At 39.2% G+C, this 19,067-nt stretch overlaps 1 protein-coding gene, 1 long non-coding RNA gene and 1 other non-coding gene across 5 annotated transcripts in view; 1 reads left to right on the top strand and 2 right to left on the bottom strand.

Moving 5' to 3' along the window:
• Positions 1-916: 916 nt before the first annotated feature.
• LOC116658325 lies at positions 917-19,010 on the bottom strand. Its single transcript, XR_004313671.1, has 3 exons — positions 18,881-19,010; positions 18,184-18,185; positions 917-1,956 (listed from the first exon to the last, which is right to left on the bottom strand). It is a non-coding gene; the product is annotated as an uncharacterized LOC116658325 (long non-coding RNA).
• HMGCLL1 (3-hydroxymethyl-3-methylglutaryl-CoA lyase like 1) overlaps positions 15,080-19,067 on the top strand; it is a 122,745-nt gene continuing 118,757 nt past the window's right edge. For all 3 annotated transcript variants that reach the window (XR_004313670.1, XM_032463316.1, XM_032463317.1), the window contains exon 1: positions 15,080-15,335. Coding sequence is in view for 2 of the 3 variants with exons in the window: in XM_032463316.1 (XP_032319207.1) it covers positions 15,228-15,335 (108 nt within the window). In the remaining variant the exon portion in view is untranslated. The remainder of the gene's footprint in view (positions 15,336-19,067) is intronic.
• On the bottom strand, positions 17,869-17,998 carry LOC116658422. The gene has a single exon (XR_004313801.1). It is a non-coding gene; the product is annotated as a small nucleolar RNA SNORA11 (small nucleolar RNA).

Raw genomic sequence — 19,067 nt, 5'->3', positions numbered from 1 at the left:
CCTGAAGTCCTGGGGGTTAGCTGACCATGCTCCTACTGTGAGAAATCTATTCTTCATTACACAGAACCTTGGCTTTGACGCACTGATCCAAATTCTAATCTTTGTTGTCACACCCATCAGTCTCCAGTCTCACCCTCCCACAGTCGATTTTCCCAAACATACCCTCTTAGTCATCTTATTCCTTTCTGAGCTTTGCCTTATGAAGGTGAAATATCCAGATATTCAACTCTATTTCCTTGTCTTACCATACCAGGCTAATAATTCTGAAAAAAAAGAAAAAAAGAAAAAGTGTTTAAAATGCCTTATTTTTGTGAAGTTGTGCTGGTCACGATGATCCGCATTTCCATTTTCGCTACTTAAAATTAGTCCCATTGATAATTGCCACTAGAAATCTTACCTGAAATTAATATTTTAAGCCTGTAGTTTCGAAGGTCATTACTTCATTTTCCCACTGTCTTTGGTGTTCCTTCCCACCATTCCTCAAAGATAACGGAATAAGTGGAAGGATTTGTATTTTTGGATTTCCATAGAATCCAGACATGTAATTTTCTGGGCTGCGAGCCCTGAGCTTTTACAACATCTTCCTTTTATGACTTTTTAATATATCTTCTATTTCAATTCCGTCCTAACAACTTCTGTATCCTTTTCAATCGCAGCTTTGAAAATCTGGGATTAATTCCTATGTAAGAACTGTTTTGTTATGGAAGAAGCTATGTCTTCATAGGTAGAATGCTGCCGTAAATCACATTTAACCTTTTATTTTCATATGTCTTTAGTACTCATGTGATGAAAGGGAATGCCTCACAGAGGCATCATATTTTGAGCTTTCTGAAATAATAGTGTGAATGATTCCAAGATTTTTTTCCCCAAAATTTCTTTATTAAATTATCAATAAGTTTATTGACATGGTGTTTGTAATGAAAGCCAAAAATCACAATATTATAACTTTCTGGTATTAGGGTCCAAGGAACGTCTTGCATTATTCATACCATCTAAATATTGCAGTTTGACCTTGAAAAAAAAACTTGAAAGTGGAAAAGCAAAAGACACTCACATCGTGTTGCTTATCAAGAATCATTGCATTTCACGCATAACATTGTACTTTTTATACATCACATGTTATTTTGATATATTTTTCATTTGGTTGGTCGTGTTTAATTTAAATATTTTTCCGTATTGATAAGTGAACAAGTGGCTTTAGTTACTGACCATGTGCATTTTAGTGTTTGTCATTAATTTTCAATGTCTACGTATGAAATAGAATTGTCACAGCTGTTTTAAATGTATGATTCTTAAGCTGGCAGGGAATGGTTGAATGCAAAATTGAGCTTCTAGTGATACAAACTTTGTGAACTAACGGCTGATAACAGATTTGAAAGAAAAAAAATTTTAAGTACGTATGTCATGTATTAAATACGTATGTAGATACAGAGGACAAACGTGTTTGTGGGGATTTGGGGGTAAGTGAAATAGGTGAGGGAGATTAAGAGGTACAAACTTCCAGTTGCAAAAAATAAATGAATCACAGAATGACATGTACAGCATGGGGAATATAGTTAATGATACTGCAATATCTTCGTAGGGTGACAGATGGTAACTGTCATGGTGGTGATCGTTTTGTAACGTATAGAAATATCAAAGCATTGTGTTGTACACCTGGGACTAACAGTGGTGTAGATCAGTTATGTCTCAATGAAAAAAAATATGTAGACGCTGGGAAGAGATGCACCCAATTAATAATGATGGTTATCTCTAAGGGGTGGGGATTTTGACTCTATGCTTTCATGTGTTTCCAGTTGTCTGTAATGAATATGTATGACCGCAAAAGTTAGGGTTTTTGTTTAATTAGAAAGAAACCAATAAATGTCATTAAAAATGAAGATCAAATTAAACTAGATTAAAAGTAAGTATGAACGTAGGTAAACAATATGTTTCTACTGTAGAGCACAGGGAACTCTTTTCAATATCTCGTAGTAACCTACAGTGAAAAAAGATACGGAAAGAAATCTATGTATGTACGTGTATGACTGAAACATGATGCTGTACACCAGAGATTGACACAGCATTGTACACTGGCTATACTTCAATGAAATAAATTTTTTTAAAGTAAATACATAATTGAAATTTAAATATATGGGGAAATGTACTTGAAAGGATTTAAAAATGCAAATCTATGCAGTTCCCAAACTTCTACTAGGTCTTTATTAAAAGTCTTGCCAGACATTTTGAGTCACGTCAGAATTTCCTGATCTTATGGTTTAAACAAAAATTGCACGTAAGCCCTCAATATAAATTCCCATTACTATTGCTGGGTTAAGAACCACCTCGAACTTGTAGAGCTGTAAGCGACCATCACTGCTGCGTTCGTGGATTCTGCGATTTAGGAAAAGGGCACAGAGAGGACAAATGTTCCTTGCGCCACAAGGTTGGGAGCCTCAGCTGGGAACACTCAGGGATGGCTGTGGCCCTGAACAGCTGCGGCTGGGAGATTTACTTCCAAACGGTTTCTTCACTCATATTCTGGCATCTGGGCTGGATGTGTTGACTGGAGCACCTGCGCATGGCCTCCCCACGTGATGGGGAGTCCTCGGAGCCTGGGGGCTGGGTCCTGAAAGGATGTGTCCTCTCAAGAGCAAGTGGTAGAAATGAATCAGGCAAAAACTGGGTAGCCTTTTCTGACCTGGTCTCTGAAGTCACAGCGCATCCCTTCCACAGGGTCCTATTGGTTAGAAAGGAGGCAACTCAGGTTGGCCCTGAGTCAAGGAGTCAGGGCAGACCCCACCCCAGGGCTGGGGTGTCAGAGAACTTATTTTAAAACCGCTGCAATATACAAGTAATAGGCAACTGTACACCAGCAACATTCTTTTTTTTTAAACTTTGAAATATCTAATACATCTTTGTTATGCACAAACCCTAAGATGACATCCAATGGTTCCCACCTCCTGGGGCCACATCTTTGTGCAGTCCCCTGTCTGTGAGTGTGGGCAGAATCTGTGACTGGCTTCTAACAGACACAGCAGGTGATAGAGTGCCATTCCTGTGGTTACATGATGCTGTAGGAGGCGCTGTCTCTGCAGACAGCAGAGCGCCTTCCCTGCGGGCTCAGTAAAGTGGGCAGCCCTGTTGGAGATGCTCTCCTGGACTCTGGGACCAGGGCAGCCTCCAACCTCCAGGCAGCAAAGACCAGGGCTTGTAATCATTTGACCATAGAGAAGTGGGTTCTACCAACAATCCAAACAAACTTGGAAGTGGGTTCCTCCCCGGCCAGCCCCCAGCTGAGAATACAACCCATGACCTTGCTCACAGCTCTGTGAGACCCTGAGGCAAGGACCCAGTTAAACGGTGCCCAGAGCTGTGTGGTGATCAATGTGTGTTGCTTTAAGCTGCTTAGTTTCTGGTAAGTTGTTCCGGTGCCACAACCCATATACGATCTTATTGCAGGTTCCCACCTGCGCTGTGCTTTTCAATCGTGTAGCTGTGGCTGTACGCTTTTCCAAATTGAGACCCTTTTGAAAGGTGCACTAAAAGTAATTCAAATTATATTTGTGTATTGACCCATAGATTGGTCACTTACAAAATAGCTTTTCAAAAAATAGTTCCAATTTCCTATAAAAATAAAAATATGCATCCATAAGTATTAAAGCAAATAGATTTCATTGTCGTGATTATCTGACCATTAAAAAAAACCCAGTTTATTCATGAACCTAATCGATTTGTCAGTATATCTTTCTTTAATAGCATATAACTGATACTTTCTGAAATGTGTGTATATGCTTTTTCAATAGGGACTTAACGTCAAAATATTCCATAACGTTTCTACATTCATTTCCAAAGTTATATATTTTGTTCAGTAAAATAGAAATTTTAACTCTTTATGAGATTCTTCTCAGTGGGACATAATACTTCTTTAATTGAGAAAATATTTTTGTACAGTTGCTGCTTGGTGAGCCCAGAAAAAGATCTTCCAAGTAGAAGATATCCCTAAAGCCTAGTTTTGTTTGAATTTTAAGATATTTTAACCCAACTAACTATAAAATACTCTTTTAAATTGCATTTAGAATACTTTTGCTCTGACAAAATAATTTGCAAAATAAAACCATCAAGCAAGTTGTCTCTCTGAGTATTTGTTATTCTTTTCAAATTCACCATCTTTCAATATAAATATCAATATCTGATTCAATATCTATTTTGTTGAATATTTTCCAAATTAAATGTGTGAACTTCCCATTTAATTTAATTCCCATATAGAATATGAATTTATCCAAGAAAGCATAAGAATTTTATCAAAAGATTCTTCTCCAAATTCAAGACATCACAAAACTCAGTTAAATGATTTCAGTTTTAAATCTTATACATCATTGAACTTTCACCACTTAGCTTGAAGTAGTCAAGATAAATATTAAGGAATTCTCTTTGCAAGCTTTATTTTCTCTAATTGCGATTTCCAAAATTTTCAAAAGTTGTAGCCTTGGGCACTCTATTAATTGGACATGAGTCTTAAAGTTTTCCAACTCTTTTTGAACAAAATGCTGTCACAATTTAGAGGATTATTTCACAAAAACACTCAATACATATCAGAGATTGAGACTGATGTACAGAGTTGTTCACAAAGGTTCTAAAATTCTAAAATCAGATCAAAGAGCATCAGTGAAGAAGGAATGTTATATTGTTGTGCTGCAGTGTTTCGGGTTTTTTTCCAACATTTACTTCATTGCAAAAAGATTGTGTTTCAGTGGTTTATTTCCTAATATGTGAATGTTTTGACATCTATATCTTCGATTGTGATTAGTAGAATGTTTCCTCAGTTTCATGAATTATTTGCGCTTCACAACCAATTCCAAGTACATTTTTTTCTCCGTAAGTTCTTTAGTAAGAATACTGCTTTTGCTGTACTGTTGCGCTCTGCCCCACTTTTTATTTGTATTATCACTAGAAGAAAATTATCTTCAACGCTGAACTTTTAGCTGAACTTACAATAGCATTCACAGGAAAGTCAGATCTGTTCCCTTGGTGGAGTAAATTTCAACAGCTTGGCTTCGATTCTGTGAGTCCCGCGAAAAGCAACATCAAATGTCCGTCAGACTTAGCTGACCTGCTTTCTGTTTGAAATCTCTGAAGACAAGGTAACAATGTAAGGTGTCACTTACAGGTTCTCTTCCTCATGGAGTTAATACATCAACAGTCCTCTCTTTGGTATCTACACGTGCCAACACGCACGCACAGAAACACTAAAAAGTCTTTCTATGCAAATAGGCAGGACTAATTTAGAGGAATAATTTATCTAAACGGAAAAATCATGCTTTATAGATGGATAAATGCTCCACTTCTGCGCTTGCATGTGGTTGAGATGTTGTCCCTGGGTATCCTCTTCTTAAAATGGCAATGCTTCTGTTGTAGATTTATGTCCTCTGATTTTCATACAGTCCTCATGGTAGACAGTAACTACTGAAGCACATCTTGTTCAAATTACAAGGGCATCCTCAACTTTCTTGAGAAATGGAAATTCAGAACAGATTCATTTAAATGCACATTTCTATTTTCTCAAGCAGTTGCTCTCCAAAGATTTTGTTTCAAAATAAAAAGTCCTAGCACAAATTAAAGTCAATAAACAACTGTAAATTTACATTGCACAACACATTTTTTTCAAACTCTCACGATATCTAGAGTGTTTGCTACCCCACAGCAAGACTGCCCAGCCTCTGTTTCCTTACACAATTTACGCAGGCTACGCTTAGCCTTTAATTTTCAGTATTTCCCTCTGACCCAGGTGATTGGTATCCTGACAGCTTCAGGCATCTCCCAGCTCTCGGATGGGGTCATGGGACAATGAACTAGCCGTTGAGACTAAGGGACCACCAGGGGTAGGTCGGTAGATTTCTTCTCTCAACATCGTCATCCAAGACCAGAGAGGATTCGCGGTCCACAGCTGCTTCTCACAAAGCACATTTTACTTTATCAGCTGGCACCCTGCATGCTGTCCTTGAAAGGGAGATATCTCAGTTATCTGTTGCATCTGGAAAAGATCAAATAAAGGCTTGTGGCCGGTCATCTTACAGATTTAACCACGTGTTAAAGTGAGAACGCCCGTCTCGGAACAAATGTCTCACACACTGCGAGATGAGGTTAAGGAAGACACTTGGAACAAAGGAGGAGGTTGACGTAACTCACTCTGGCTTATTTTAATACAATTATTAAATAAGTTCAGGGAATTCTAAATAGTAAGGGACACCAGGACAAGCATAACCCAGGAACTGAACGAGGCAAACTGGGAAAATTGGTCTTACTGTCACAGATGCTGTGAAAGGCTTGGGGTACCAGAGATTCGAGCTAGTGCGAAAGGAAGAATGAAAAGAAATTAGCTGTCTAAGTAATAATTTAGACTCACTGGATTCAAAACCATTTTTATAACTATTAATTCATTTCTTCGTAAGTCTTACTCTCGGTTGCCAAGAATTACGTAGGTGGTACAAAATTTAAGTGACCAAGTACATCTTTCCTACTGTGTCAGATAAGATAGATTTTCTCATTTAATGCATCCATCTACATACGACAAAGATGAATAATATATGTGGTGATAATTCCACCACTTCACAAGGGCAGTATATGTAAGTGATACCAAGACAGTTTTGGTGCCAAAGTACTTGGGTTTATAAACCAACTAAATAATTTCCTAGCTATGTGATTTTCATCAAGGTCTTTAATCTCTCTGTGGTTTTGAGTTTTCACTAAAATAGAAACAGTAAAAGGACCTTCAGGGCTTGTTATGAGGAATAAATGAGTTAACATACGAAAAACTGTTAATATATTACATGGAGATAATATATACCATGTATTTAATATTATATAAATTAATTGTGCTTGATTAGATTGGTTACTATACTATATTCCTTTTAACAATTTATCGTCAGCCTGAAATAAATTAAAAGAAGGTTTTAGAGCAACAAAGGAATCACATTTTATGAAGACACAAAAGCAAAACTTTTATAAATTATGCTGTAGGATAATTTTTATTTCAGGTAAAAAAATAGTATTTCTAACACACAGTTCAGACGGAGGGGTGGAAAAAGAAATTCAATTTTTGCTGACTATTATTTGTAGTACAAATACTGTAAATAAATAAGATAAAAATGATATTTGAATGCTAAGGGAATAGGGTCAATGCTACAAATTTTAACCATTTTCTCCTAAATTAATTATAATAAAAATAAATGGATCCTCGCTATTTGAATGATGATTATAAAGTAGTAAAATGTGTAAGCAACTTATGCTATTCATGGGTCTCATTCTCATGACTATGATTTTGTCAGCATGCACTCTCAGGAATCTAACTCCTGACTCCTATATCTCTATGCCTGGAAATCTGGTCTTTGATAGAATTTCAACAGCTCAGTGAACAGGACTAAGGGAATGAGGAAACTTACTTATCTGGAGAGATTCTGAATGCCTCCTTTTCTAAAGTTTAAATGTTTCAAATAAGGGAGAAGAACTTAAACCCCAAATGATCCATGATTTTGATGGATTTCATTCTATCTTGTGTGATTTCAGCAAAGCAGCTGTAATCTGACAATTTAACATCCAGGCTCCGAAGTCAGACTGTTTGAGTTGGAATCCCAGCTGTCTTCCTAACTAGCCATGTGATGCTAAATGACTTAGTTAAATTCTCTGTGCTCAGACTGTCTCATCTGTAACGTGGGAATCTCGGAACCTTTCTTGTGAATTAGATAATATGCACTTAAAGTACTTAGATGAGCTCCTGGCCCCTGATAAGGTCATGTTATCAACATCCTTGTCATTTCAACCACTGGTGACTTGTGCCTCCCAGGGGACATTTGGCAGTGTCTGGAGATAATTCTGGTTGTCACAGCTTGGGGAAGACTACTGGCACCTAGATGGCAGAGGCCAGGGATTCTGCTAAATTTCCTACACTACACAGGGCAGCCCCCCGACCCCCAACCAAGACTCATCAGGCCCCAAATACTAGTAGGGCTGAGGTTGAGAAATTCTAATTTAAGTTATTCTAATCTGTTGAAGGTGAAGTTTAAAGGCCCCCCAAAATTTACAAAATGTTGCAAATAATGCCAATTAATCACAACATTAAGACTTCCGCCATCATGTAGGCTGGGTTTGGCCAACCCACCCAAGTGTGGCCCCTTCCTCGTGTCTTCTCTTGTGCCTCAAACTAAACGTGGAGTCTTCTCCCTTCTTTTCTATGGTTCGCAACTCATATGATCACTTGGCCCTTATCAACGTGCTCCTCTGGTGCACATATTTGAACAGCATCATATTTCACGCTTAAATTAGAAGTTTTTTTGTGTGTTAAAGCCTGCCTTCTTTGTCATTCATTACTTTCCCCTTACAATGTCCTATATTCACTATGCAGTTACTCAATAAAAATTTGAAGAATATGCAAATTCTATAAATAATGTTTTCTTATCTTACACTTTCTGACCAAGATAGATCTGTGGCATCTAATATTTATAATTAGTTCGTTTCTTCCAGTTTTTGCCACTAGAACATGAGATCTTTAACGTCCAGAAGACATATGTACTTGTCCATTTTTATTTTCCCATCAGCTATTGAGTATTAAATAACAAAAAACCCCCCAAAATTTCTTTAGTGAATTGAACTAATGCTCTATAAAGGTCATTACATTTGGGTTTGACAGATCCCGCTAACCGAGGCAACATAATATATCCATTCTTAACAGTGAACTGATTTGATTTGTAAAAAGGAAAATGATAGGAATCTAAGATTAATTGAGCACCTACTACATGCAAAACAAAATGCCAAGTGCTTTGTACTTGCAGTCAATGTTGACTTGCTGTTCATTCAACAGTACTTGATACAGAGTCAAAGGCTGATACACCCCACGGATAGGAGTTAATAAAATTTACCTGTTAAGGTCACATTCACTATACTCCATCAAAATGTATCAACTGATTGATAAAAACATTTTTCAAACAGGGTCTGAGTCCGAAGGTTGTGTAATAAAAAGACACATATCTATTGGCAAAAATTCTGTGCGCTGCAGCCATCTATTGAACTAATAACAGTTAACGAACAGTTCATGTCTGTATCTTTTATTTTACAATGTAGTTGCCAGACTTAAAACTTTTGGATCCTTTTGAATTAGTGAAAGCGTAAATAGGCACCTACATCTGGGGAAATGTGGTTTGCAGCTTTGTTCTGATTTCTGTAACTTATGCCAGGTATCCATCACCTGGGGTGGGGTGCTACTTTGGTAAAATAGAGCTCATTACTTATTCTCAAAAGAATGCTCTATTTCAGAACAAGGCTATTGCTAGCAGAACTTTGATTTTCGGGACCAAACGCCAAGAATGTTTTTAAACACGCTGTTATCCTTCCCATCAATTTAGATCAGCCAGACATAACATATGTGAGAAGTTATCCAAATTTTTCAGCAGTAACACTGAGATGATGAAAGCTTTCCTCCCCCTTAGGTATCATTCGAGTATCAGTAACCAAGTTGTTTTCATTCTTTCTTTTTTATTGTTTAAGTCTGGAGCACATTACCCTCATGATTCTTGCCAAAGTTCTATGGCATCAGCGTTGGAGACTCACCATATGTGTTTCTGTTCCCTGCCCAGTAGGTACCATGGCTACACGCCAGTTTGCCAGTTATTACTATTACAGTTTTGGGTTTTTCACTTGCTTCTGATTCTATCCATCCTGGCATTTTATAAACCCTTAAATGGCTGTGTTTGAGACCAAAGGGACTCCCAGGATTACCTCTTTTAACTGGCCCTTCTCTCCTGAGAACTTGCCACTGTTTTTGAGAGGCTTTGCTTAGGAGATAAGCCATGAACGACTCTGTAATTTATTGCTGTCATTTTATATGGACAAGAGGTAAGGAGAAGGATGAGAATCTATGACTTTGCTCTAGTTTTCTCTCTTGTTAATTAATCAAGATGTCAGAACTATATTGTAAGAGTCTCAGGCTCTCTGAGTTAAATTGAATGTTCTTGGTTCAGTTCAGGATCACTTGGTTTCTACCTTTACTTTCTTAAAGGCTAGAGGAATTCCAGAATGTATTGAAAAATACGTGGAAACAGTATAATCCCAGAAAACTTTTCAAGTTAGAATTCTGATAAATATGGAGGACTCCACTGCGGTGAAATCTACCTCTCCCTCCCCTCACACACTGTCATCAAGGACATACCTGGGGGTGTAATACTGCCAAGAGGCTCACAAGAGCTCACAGGTCCTGATGATCAGAGACTGGGGCTTTAATCACATGGGAAGTTCCTTCTAAATCAATTGCCCTCTGAGGGTAGGGAGTGCAGTGAGCCAAGATCATGGGCCACTGGGGCCCCAAAGGCGGTTCCATGAATGAGAAATGGAAAAAGTTCACCCGAGTCTGTGAGTGAGAAATTAAATCCCTGCAAGAAAACTGAAGTCAAGTTACCTTGTGCATGGTTTTATGTTCCAGATTCGTAATAGCTTATGGTACCCCAAGCGAAGATGTTAACAAAAAAATAAATCCTAGAGCTGTCAGACTAAATTCACTAGAAATTCTGGCCAAGCAAATGTAAAACCATTCTTTAGGGGTATTCCAATTATCCAGACAAGATTCCCATAGAACTACCCCTCAATAAGAAACAAACAAACAAAAAAAACCCAAACCAAAAAACTTTCACCAAAGATAAGCTTATGCAAGCAAATCACCAACCAAGGAAATAACTGTATAAATAAAGCAAAACTTGGTTAAAAATATAAATAGAAATTGGCAGATGTACAACTGTAGTAGAAGATTTCCACTGCCATATTATTTTTGGAAAATTAATTAGGTAAATATTTATACAAACATTCCCAAGGTCACAGTCTAGCTGCCCATCTCCCTCTCAAAAATAACTAAAAGGCTTCATAATAATAATAATAATAACTTCAGAAGATTATTGAAAAATGACTTCTATATTCATATATGGTAATATTGCATTGTCATTAGTATCATAGTTTTAGAGAATTTAAATCAATGTTAAATAAAAAGAGCAGAATAGCATGGATAGGAAAATACTAATTCCTTTTTATTCTCTAAAAGAAAATATATTAAAATATTTCTAGCATTAGAATGGTGGGTGACTTCACTGACACCTTTATACATCTTCTGTATTTCCCAAAGTGTTTATAAACAAAGAAAGAGATTAGAATCATAGAACAGCATGGGAAAGCCTGAAACTCGGGGAATTACACATAATTTGATATTTCTGGAGTGAAGAATGTGTTTAGAAAATGGGCAGGAGGTGAGGTTGGAAAGGTAACTAAGAGTCTCACCAAGAAGAAAAAGCTAAGTATGATTTCAGGAAACAACTTGTCTGCAAAAGTTGTGGGAAATCTCTAAGAATGTTAAGCTTAGAAGTATTGAGCAGATACGTATTTTCAAAAATTTCTCAGGCAGTACAGTGTAGATTTGTGAATGCGAAATAAAACCCAAAACCAGGCTACAGTAGAAATAATAGCATTAACTGGGTGTCTAATATGCATCAGGGACCATGTGTTGAGTACTTTATTCTGGCTCGTTTAATCTTTGCAGCAGCTTTGGCAGGTAGGAACTTTTTATCATTGTCCCTTTATGGATAAGAAACGCAGGCTAATGAACTTGCTGAAGGTCACTTGGTTGGTAACTGGTAGAACCAGGCTCCTCCCATCCCAGATAGTTAACCAGCACTTAGATTTCCCCCACTGCACTGGGGTGGTGCCTTTCCAAGAGGAGGAGAGCAGAAAGAGGTCCCTAGAAGAGAGAGCGACGATGGGTGGTTCCCGGATGGTAACTAACATCTCTGGTTGACAGATCAGATTTGGGATAAGAGGCTAAGGAGGAGAAGGGAGTCCAGAATAATTAAGGAGAGGCAGGTAAACTTGAATGTTCTGGCATGAAACATAAAAATGACTTAAATTCACCAGCAAAAACAGGCAATGCAGTTCCTTTGAGTGTGCAATGAATTTTGGTATCTTCTTTTATTTGAGTGATTGAGATGCAGTGACATAGAAATATCTGAGTCCAAGGATGCCCTGGAAGTGATACTGGGTGCACATCAGGATATGCCGCAAGCTTTTTGATTTCTAACAAGCGATCCCTTGGCTGTTCTGACGGAGCCCGGGTTTCCTTGGTGGCGCGTGGGGACAGAGAGCTGATGGCTGGCGCAGGGGCTTGCTGGATCAGTTCTCGCTTCACCTAGAGCCTCTCAGACTTGCACCAAGAGGGGTATGCATTGAGAATTTTCATCTTAATCATTAAAACAGGAAATACGTACGCGAGTACTAATGGTTCACACTTCTAATTTAAAGCTTTTTTGGATTTATACATTTTAAGCATCCATAATTAGCTTTAACATCAAACTACCGTCCAGCGAAAGCACACCTATTTTCATTCTTTTTTATTTAGGAGATGAAACGTTCTTAAGAGGGTCCTTTTATGGTCACTATTGCTAATGGTTTTGGTATTTATAGGAATCATAGTTTAAATTTTTGAGATTATAGAACTTTGTATACGAAATGCATTAAAATAAAACTGTACTAATTATTTTCATGTTAATAAGGTTTCTCTGTTAAAAGACTATATTACCATGGCGGACTAATTGAGATATGAAATTTTCTTTCTTTAAAAAATATTTTCATGTTTATAAGGCTTCTCTGTTAAAAAAAACTGTATTACTATGGTTAAGTAATTGAGATATGATTTTTTTTGTGGGAGGAGTTAATTAGGTTTATTTATTTATTTAATGGAGGTACTGGGGATTGAACTGTTAGCAAGCACATACTCTAATCACTGAGCTATACCCTCCCCTCTGAGAAATGAAATTTTCTAAAGGCCTTCCCCATTTAGAAAGCTATTAAGCAGTAAGGTTTATTTCTAAGTGTTCTTTTTCTTAGTAGCAGAGGATCAGACAATACTTAGCTTACCTCAGAGGTCACATTCTCCAAAAGTTTAGACTGCAATATTAGCTGTCAAAACTTTTTCAAGTTTTGAACGACGGACTCCATGATAAAAGTTCCCTTTTAAATTACCGTTTTGCAAATTGGGTCCCTTTAAATTCTCTCAGATACCAAGTTCCCTCTTATAGAATTAGAAAAGGGAGAGAGAACAGTGGTCCTGGGCATTGATGCAGCCTCTATGCTGTGTTCCAGCTGTGATGGAGAAACAATTAACAGCAGAGTTCTGCTGAGAACAACTTATAACAGAGATTTAGCCATATATATCTATATCAAGATTGATCTATCTATCTATCTATCTATCTATCTATCTATCTATCTATCTATCTATCTATCTATCTATTATAAAACAGTCATGTTCAGATAAAGAATAACCAGAAGTTTGGGTGCATTAGAGAGGTTTAAAGGCTTCCAATTGCTGCATGACCTCACTTTCGCAGCTGAGATCCTATCCTCCACGTAAAGCATCCTTGATCTAAGAGGTCTAAGATCCCCCATCCTCTCTGCCTTTCCAGTGCTGCTCCACTGAGGACCCACAGCATCTCTCCCATTCTTTGTTTTTTCCTGTCCTTTAATGGCTTTATTTCTGTGGAAGTCTCACCATCCTCACAAGTTATTAATGATGCTTTGTTTATTCTGGGTATTAAATTCCTCCCAAGTGTGTTTATACTATGTTTTACAAGGTAGTTTAAAATTCTTTCATCTGGTAGTGCAACCACGTAGGCGTCAGTCAGCTCCTAATTTATATTTGCTGCAGCAACCAGTCTGGCTGACAGGTACCCTAGCCGTGCACGTGTGGCTGCACAGGGCTACTCTTTTTTTTAAAAAAATTTGAATAGTATATTTTATTTAACCCCATATATCCAAAGATGATTATTAACATGCAATCAATATAAAATATGATTAATGAAATATTTTATATTCTCTTTGGTACTACGTCTTTGAAGCCTGGTAGTTTTTTCACACCTACAGCACATCTCAGTTTGAATTAGCCACATGTCAAGGGTGCAGTAGACACATCTGACTTAGATGAGACAGGTCGAGGGCCTTTAATCACTTGCCCTGAGAGTGTTATTTTTTAATTGAAATATAGTTGAATTACAATGTTGTGTTACTTTCTGGTGTACAGCGTAGTGATTCAGTTATAGATACATACATAGTCTTTTTCGTAATAGGTTATGGAATGTAGTTCCCTGTGCTATACAGTAAGGACCTTGTCATTTATCTATTTTATATATAGTAGTTTGTATCTTCTAACCCCAAACTCCTCATTTATCCATCCTCCTTTCCTCTTAGGTAATGATAAGTTTGTTTTCTGTATCTGTGAGTCTTTTTGTTTTGTAAATGAGTTCATTTATATCTTTTTTTTTAGATTAAGTACAAGGCTTTTCTTGATGACTGCCTGTTCAGTTGCAGGTGCTGAAGACTGCTTGAGTGGGTCAGTGGAATGGGTGCAGGTGTGCTTGTGAAGGGCGGGAGGTGGGGAGATGGTCTGTTCCAGGACCATCTTCCCAAGCCGTCCCTACCCAAGACTAGTCCTATTCTAATGACATAAGGATGTGTTTACAATTTTTAGTTGGAGTGACTTGAACCCTTATGGCTTTCAGTAATTTTGTGCCATGTGTGTCTTTAAGCAACTCAAGTCCATTTCCGTGCTTAACCTGAGGTACCCACTTACCAACTCACTGACTCGTCAAGTTATGCGTGCTATCTCCCTTAATTTACCACCTTCTGGATTTTCTTTATTAGACTGGTGTATATACGTGTTTTAAACCTTGCAACCTGCCTCATACTATTTAAAAATCAAGCTTGTTGTTCGGGAAGCATAAACTCGAGTGAGTTCCACGCAACCTACACTGAGCAGGAAAGGCGGTAGCTGGGAATGAGCAAACTGTCCACGACAGGAAAACACAGGCCCTCTTCCTTTTATTTAGACTTAACCCTTTCCTCCCCGGGGCGATCTGAACCAGGTGAGAAGTCTCAGAGGGGCGTGCGCAGATGCGATTAGCCGTGCGTGCTGGCCGCCGTGCGGAGAAGGCGCCGCGCCCGGAACATCCTTTCTCCGGGCGCGCGCGCGCCTCCCCTCCGGGTTCCCGGGGCTGCGCATCCGCGCAGGTGCCTCCGGGGCGCCCCGCCGCTCGCGCAGCCGCAGTGCGCAGAGCGGGGTCCGGGCTAGGCGCGCGCGGGAGGCCGGCGCAGGACCGCAGCGCGCGCGCGCCCCGTGTCCCTCTCCTCCCCGTTGCTCCCTGTCGCCGACTGCAGCCCCGGGCCCCGCCATGGGGAACGTACCGTCCGCGGTGAAGCACTGCCTCAGCTACCAGCAGCTTCTCCGGGAGCATCTCTGGATCGGCGATTCAGTGGCAGGGGCGCTCGACCCCGCGCAGGTACCACCTCGCGCCCAGGGGGTCCCCACCCTCTCGCCCACCGCCGGCCGGCCTCTTCCCGTCACCGCCGGGCCTCCTCTCCCAGTGCTGTGTCCCCTCCCACCCCAGGGCCCTTCCTGAGGCGTTTCTATCCTGTCAGGCCTCACCCCTTAGAAGGGTTCCCATCACCTCTGTGCTGTGAACTTGCAGAGCTGATCCACTGAAACGCCTACCTTGGCCATTTGCAGGTCTCCCGAAGGAAGCTGTACCTTCTCTGTTTTTCCCTTGGAAAGGCTGCATGATAAAATATCCAGCACTCCTCGCAGGATAGTCCCTTTATTTTCAGTTCCCATCCTTGTTCTTGTGTGACGAAGAGGACAATTTTGTCAAAGTGTGAGGCAGAAAAAGGAACAAAGCCAACACTAGGTTAGGGAAACACGGCAGGATGAAATCACCCATCAGGTCATTAATTATCTGTTATGTATTTATGCTGCAACACACTTGACCAAGCTGGGGGGAAAATGGTGAATAACAGAGATTCCAGACCAAATTTCTTCCCATATGATTCCTGAAAACCCATTGTAAGACAACTATTAGTTAAGGTAATAGGATCCACATACTTGCGGTTTAACGCACTCTCAACCAGAAATGGTGGGTAAATCAAGAAAATACAATAATAAAGAAATTACTCTTCTTTTTAAAGAGTTTAAAATGTAGAGATTCACAAAGATTCCAATAACAGTGATAATTGTTAAGTGAGTGTTAAAACATGGGCAAAGCGAGGGACACTATGAGGGTTTAGCCATTTTTGTTTTGAATTTGCTGGGTGCAAAACTGTTTATTCCTGATGCAATCATGAAAAAGTGATATCTTGTATTAGTTGTACTATTTTAGTGGGTAAGCGTAATTTAACCTTGTGACTTTAAATCAACGATTCTAATGTTAGGTATCCAGTTTCCTGTAGTTTTTACAGTTGGTGTATTTTCAGTTCAGGGTGTCAATAGGCGAAATTGTAATCTTAGTTCTGCAAATTGGAGTCGAGCATTTGTGGCTTCTTTCAAAGTTGCTTGGCTCCTTGTTACTTCAAAGATGGCCGTGATTATCTGACTTAAAGCCTGTTGCTGACAGTGTAAGAAAAGGCAAATTATTCTTTGACATCTTCTATGTTCACTTGTCTTCTCTTCAAATTTCCTGTCTTCTGATTTGATCTTGGTATCATAACTTTTCTTTTAATTTCCATATTCATTCTGCTACGTAATCGGGAATCCTTACCTCTCAGCCCCCAAGTCCGAGACTCTGTATGACTTTGTTGTTGTGTTAATATTTCTTTCCCCACCCCCATGTTCTTATGCCATGGATTTTGGGGACAGTGATAGAGGCTGGGCTGCCAGATGAGGATGTCGACTTTGTCCTGTTTGGATGTGGAAGCAGGGTAATTGAAAATGACTGGGATGACGGATCCAGGAATATGAGGAATAGGACCTTTGGACATTCATCAGCCTAATGAACGCCCTTTTTGGAGAAATCATTATATTTTCTCTAAGTATTGCCTTTTAAAACCTGGACTATTTACCTGAGAAACTCCTATTTCATTCCTTAGACACAGGTGAATATCACTTCTTTTGCCCAATTCTTTTCTCCTTCCAGAGTTACTACTAGCCTTTTTTCTGTGCTCTCATGGCCTTTTATGCATAAGTCTGTTTTAGTTCCAATGGTGTTGAATTGTAATGTTTTATGTCCTGTCCTTGAATTCACAGCAGCATTGACACCTGATACTTCACTGTTTGGAGTTATCTCATTCCTTGGCTTTTTCTTCTTCTTCTCCCCCTCCTCCTTCTTTTTTTTTTTTTTTGAGGTTAATTTGTGCTTTCATTTGCCAGGGTAACTTAACTATAGTCGCTTGCAAACTTTTTTGACCTAAAAAATACATTTCACATCACAACCCAATAAGCACACACATATAATATGTATATATGTGTGTGTGTGTGTGTGTGTGTGTATATATATATATATATATATATATAACTGAAAACCAAAGTCTTGCCCAAAATGTCTACCCTAACACTGAGTGTTCCCGTTTTTAATTTTAAGACTTTTTTGGGGAGCAGTTTTAGATTTCCAACAAAATTGACAGGAAGGTACAGAAATTTCCCATATACCCACCCCTACACACACGTATGTGCGCAATTGTTATTTTTATTTACCAGAGTGGTCATTTTTTTAAACTAAAAATGAGCCTCCATTGACACATCATAGTCACCAAAGTCCACAGCTCACCTTAGTTTGGACAAAAGTTACATAGATGTCTACCAAAGTATTTTCTTGGCTCTACAAATCTTCTGTCCTCCAGAATGGCCTGTGGAATCTTCTTCTTTCTTCCCTTGAAAAGAGGTTTAAAGCCTTTATGTCTGTAAGACCGCTCATGGCCCACCCACGCACGGACCAGACAAGCGCTAGGTGGCAAATTCCCCCACTAAATACTGTGGCTTTTCTTCCAGTATTGAGCCCTGTCCCACTGGTCCTGGCCAGCAGGCATGCGGAGGTGCAGGGAGACACATGTAGGGTATGTGTTCGTAGGAGAGCCCCAAGTTTGGTGCTCCTTGTCACAGTGAACCCACATTCCTGTTGGGTGTATTGTAAAGACTGGAGCCATTTCTGCAGCCCCCCTGCTCTAAGTACACCCCTCCTTGGTGTCTGTTTAACACACCCTTACTCCCTAAGCCCTGCCTCTGTTTCTTCAGGCTGGAACTGGACTGGCTCAGTGGCCTGTAACTGTCTGGTAAATATTCAGATCCCTCATGACTCTTTTATCCACACTCACCGTTTCCCTTACTATTTGTGGACCCATGTCTTCCAAATGTGTGTTCACATCTGTCTCTTAATTTCCAGTCCTTATGTTCAGCTGCTCACCAGACATCATTATTTGGGTATCTCAAAAGCAGTTCAAGCTCAATATCTGCAAAATTGGATTCATGGTCTCCCCTTGCCAACCCCAGACCGTGTCGAGGATTTCCTGTCACAGGGAATGCCAGCACAGTTCATTCAGTCCGGGAAGCGCAAACCCAAAATTCCTCTCCTTCCTTCCCCCATATCCCAAGTGTCACAAAGTCCTGCAGTATTACGTCTTGAATTTTTCTCAGCTCCATCTGGTTTTCCAACTTTACTGCTGCTTTCAGTTTTATTATATTTTATTTTATTTGATTTTATATATATATTTTGTATCTGGCTTTTTATTAAGCATGTTTTCAAGATTCATCCGTGTTGTAGCAGGTATCAACACTTCATTCCTTTTTGTGGCTGAATAATACTCTATTTCATGGATCGACTACATTTTGTTTAGCCATTCCGCTATTGATAATTGGATTGTTTCCAACAGGAAATGTGGGTTTTCCAACTTTGTTCTTTTTCCAGAGGGCTTGGGCTCCTCTGGGTCACTTGCATTTCCATATTAATCCAGGATCAGCTTGCCAATTTCTGCCAAAAAGGGCACCTGGATTTTTTTTTTAATTGAAGTAGAGTCAGTTTATAAACAACAAGGTTCTATTATATATAGCACAGAGAACTACATTCAGTATCTTGTAGTAACCCATAATGCAAAAGAATATGAAAACAAATCTATGAATGTAGATGGATGATTGAACTATTAGGCTGTGCACTGGAAACTGACTTAGCATTGTAAATTGCTGTCAATTTTAAAATGGCATTCTCTCTCAAATAAACTGCTAGACTCTTGCAAACCTTCAACCCACTGTT

This window comes from Camelus ferus, chromosome 20, assembly GCF_009834535.1.
Source record: "Camelus ferus isolate YT-003-E chromosome 20, BCGSAC_Cfer_1.0, whole genome shotgun sequence".
Lineage (NCBI taxonomy): Eukaryota > Metazoa > Chordata > Mammalia > Artiodactyla > Camelidae > Camelus > Camelus ferus.
This window is presented reverse-complemented; position numbering and strand designations above follow the sequence as displayed.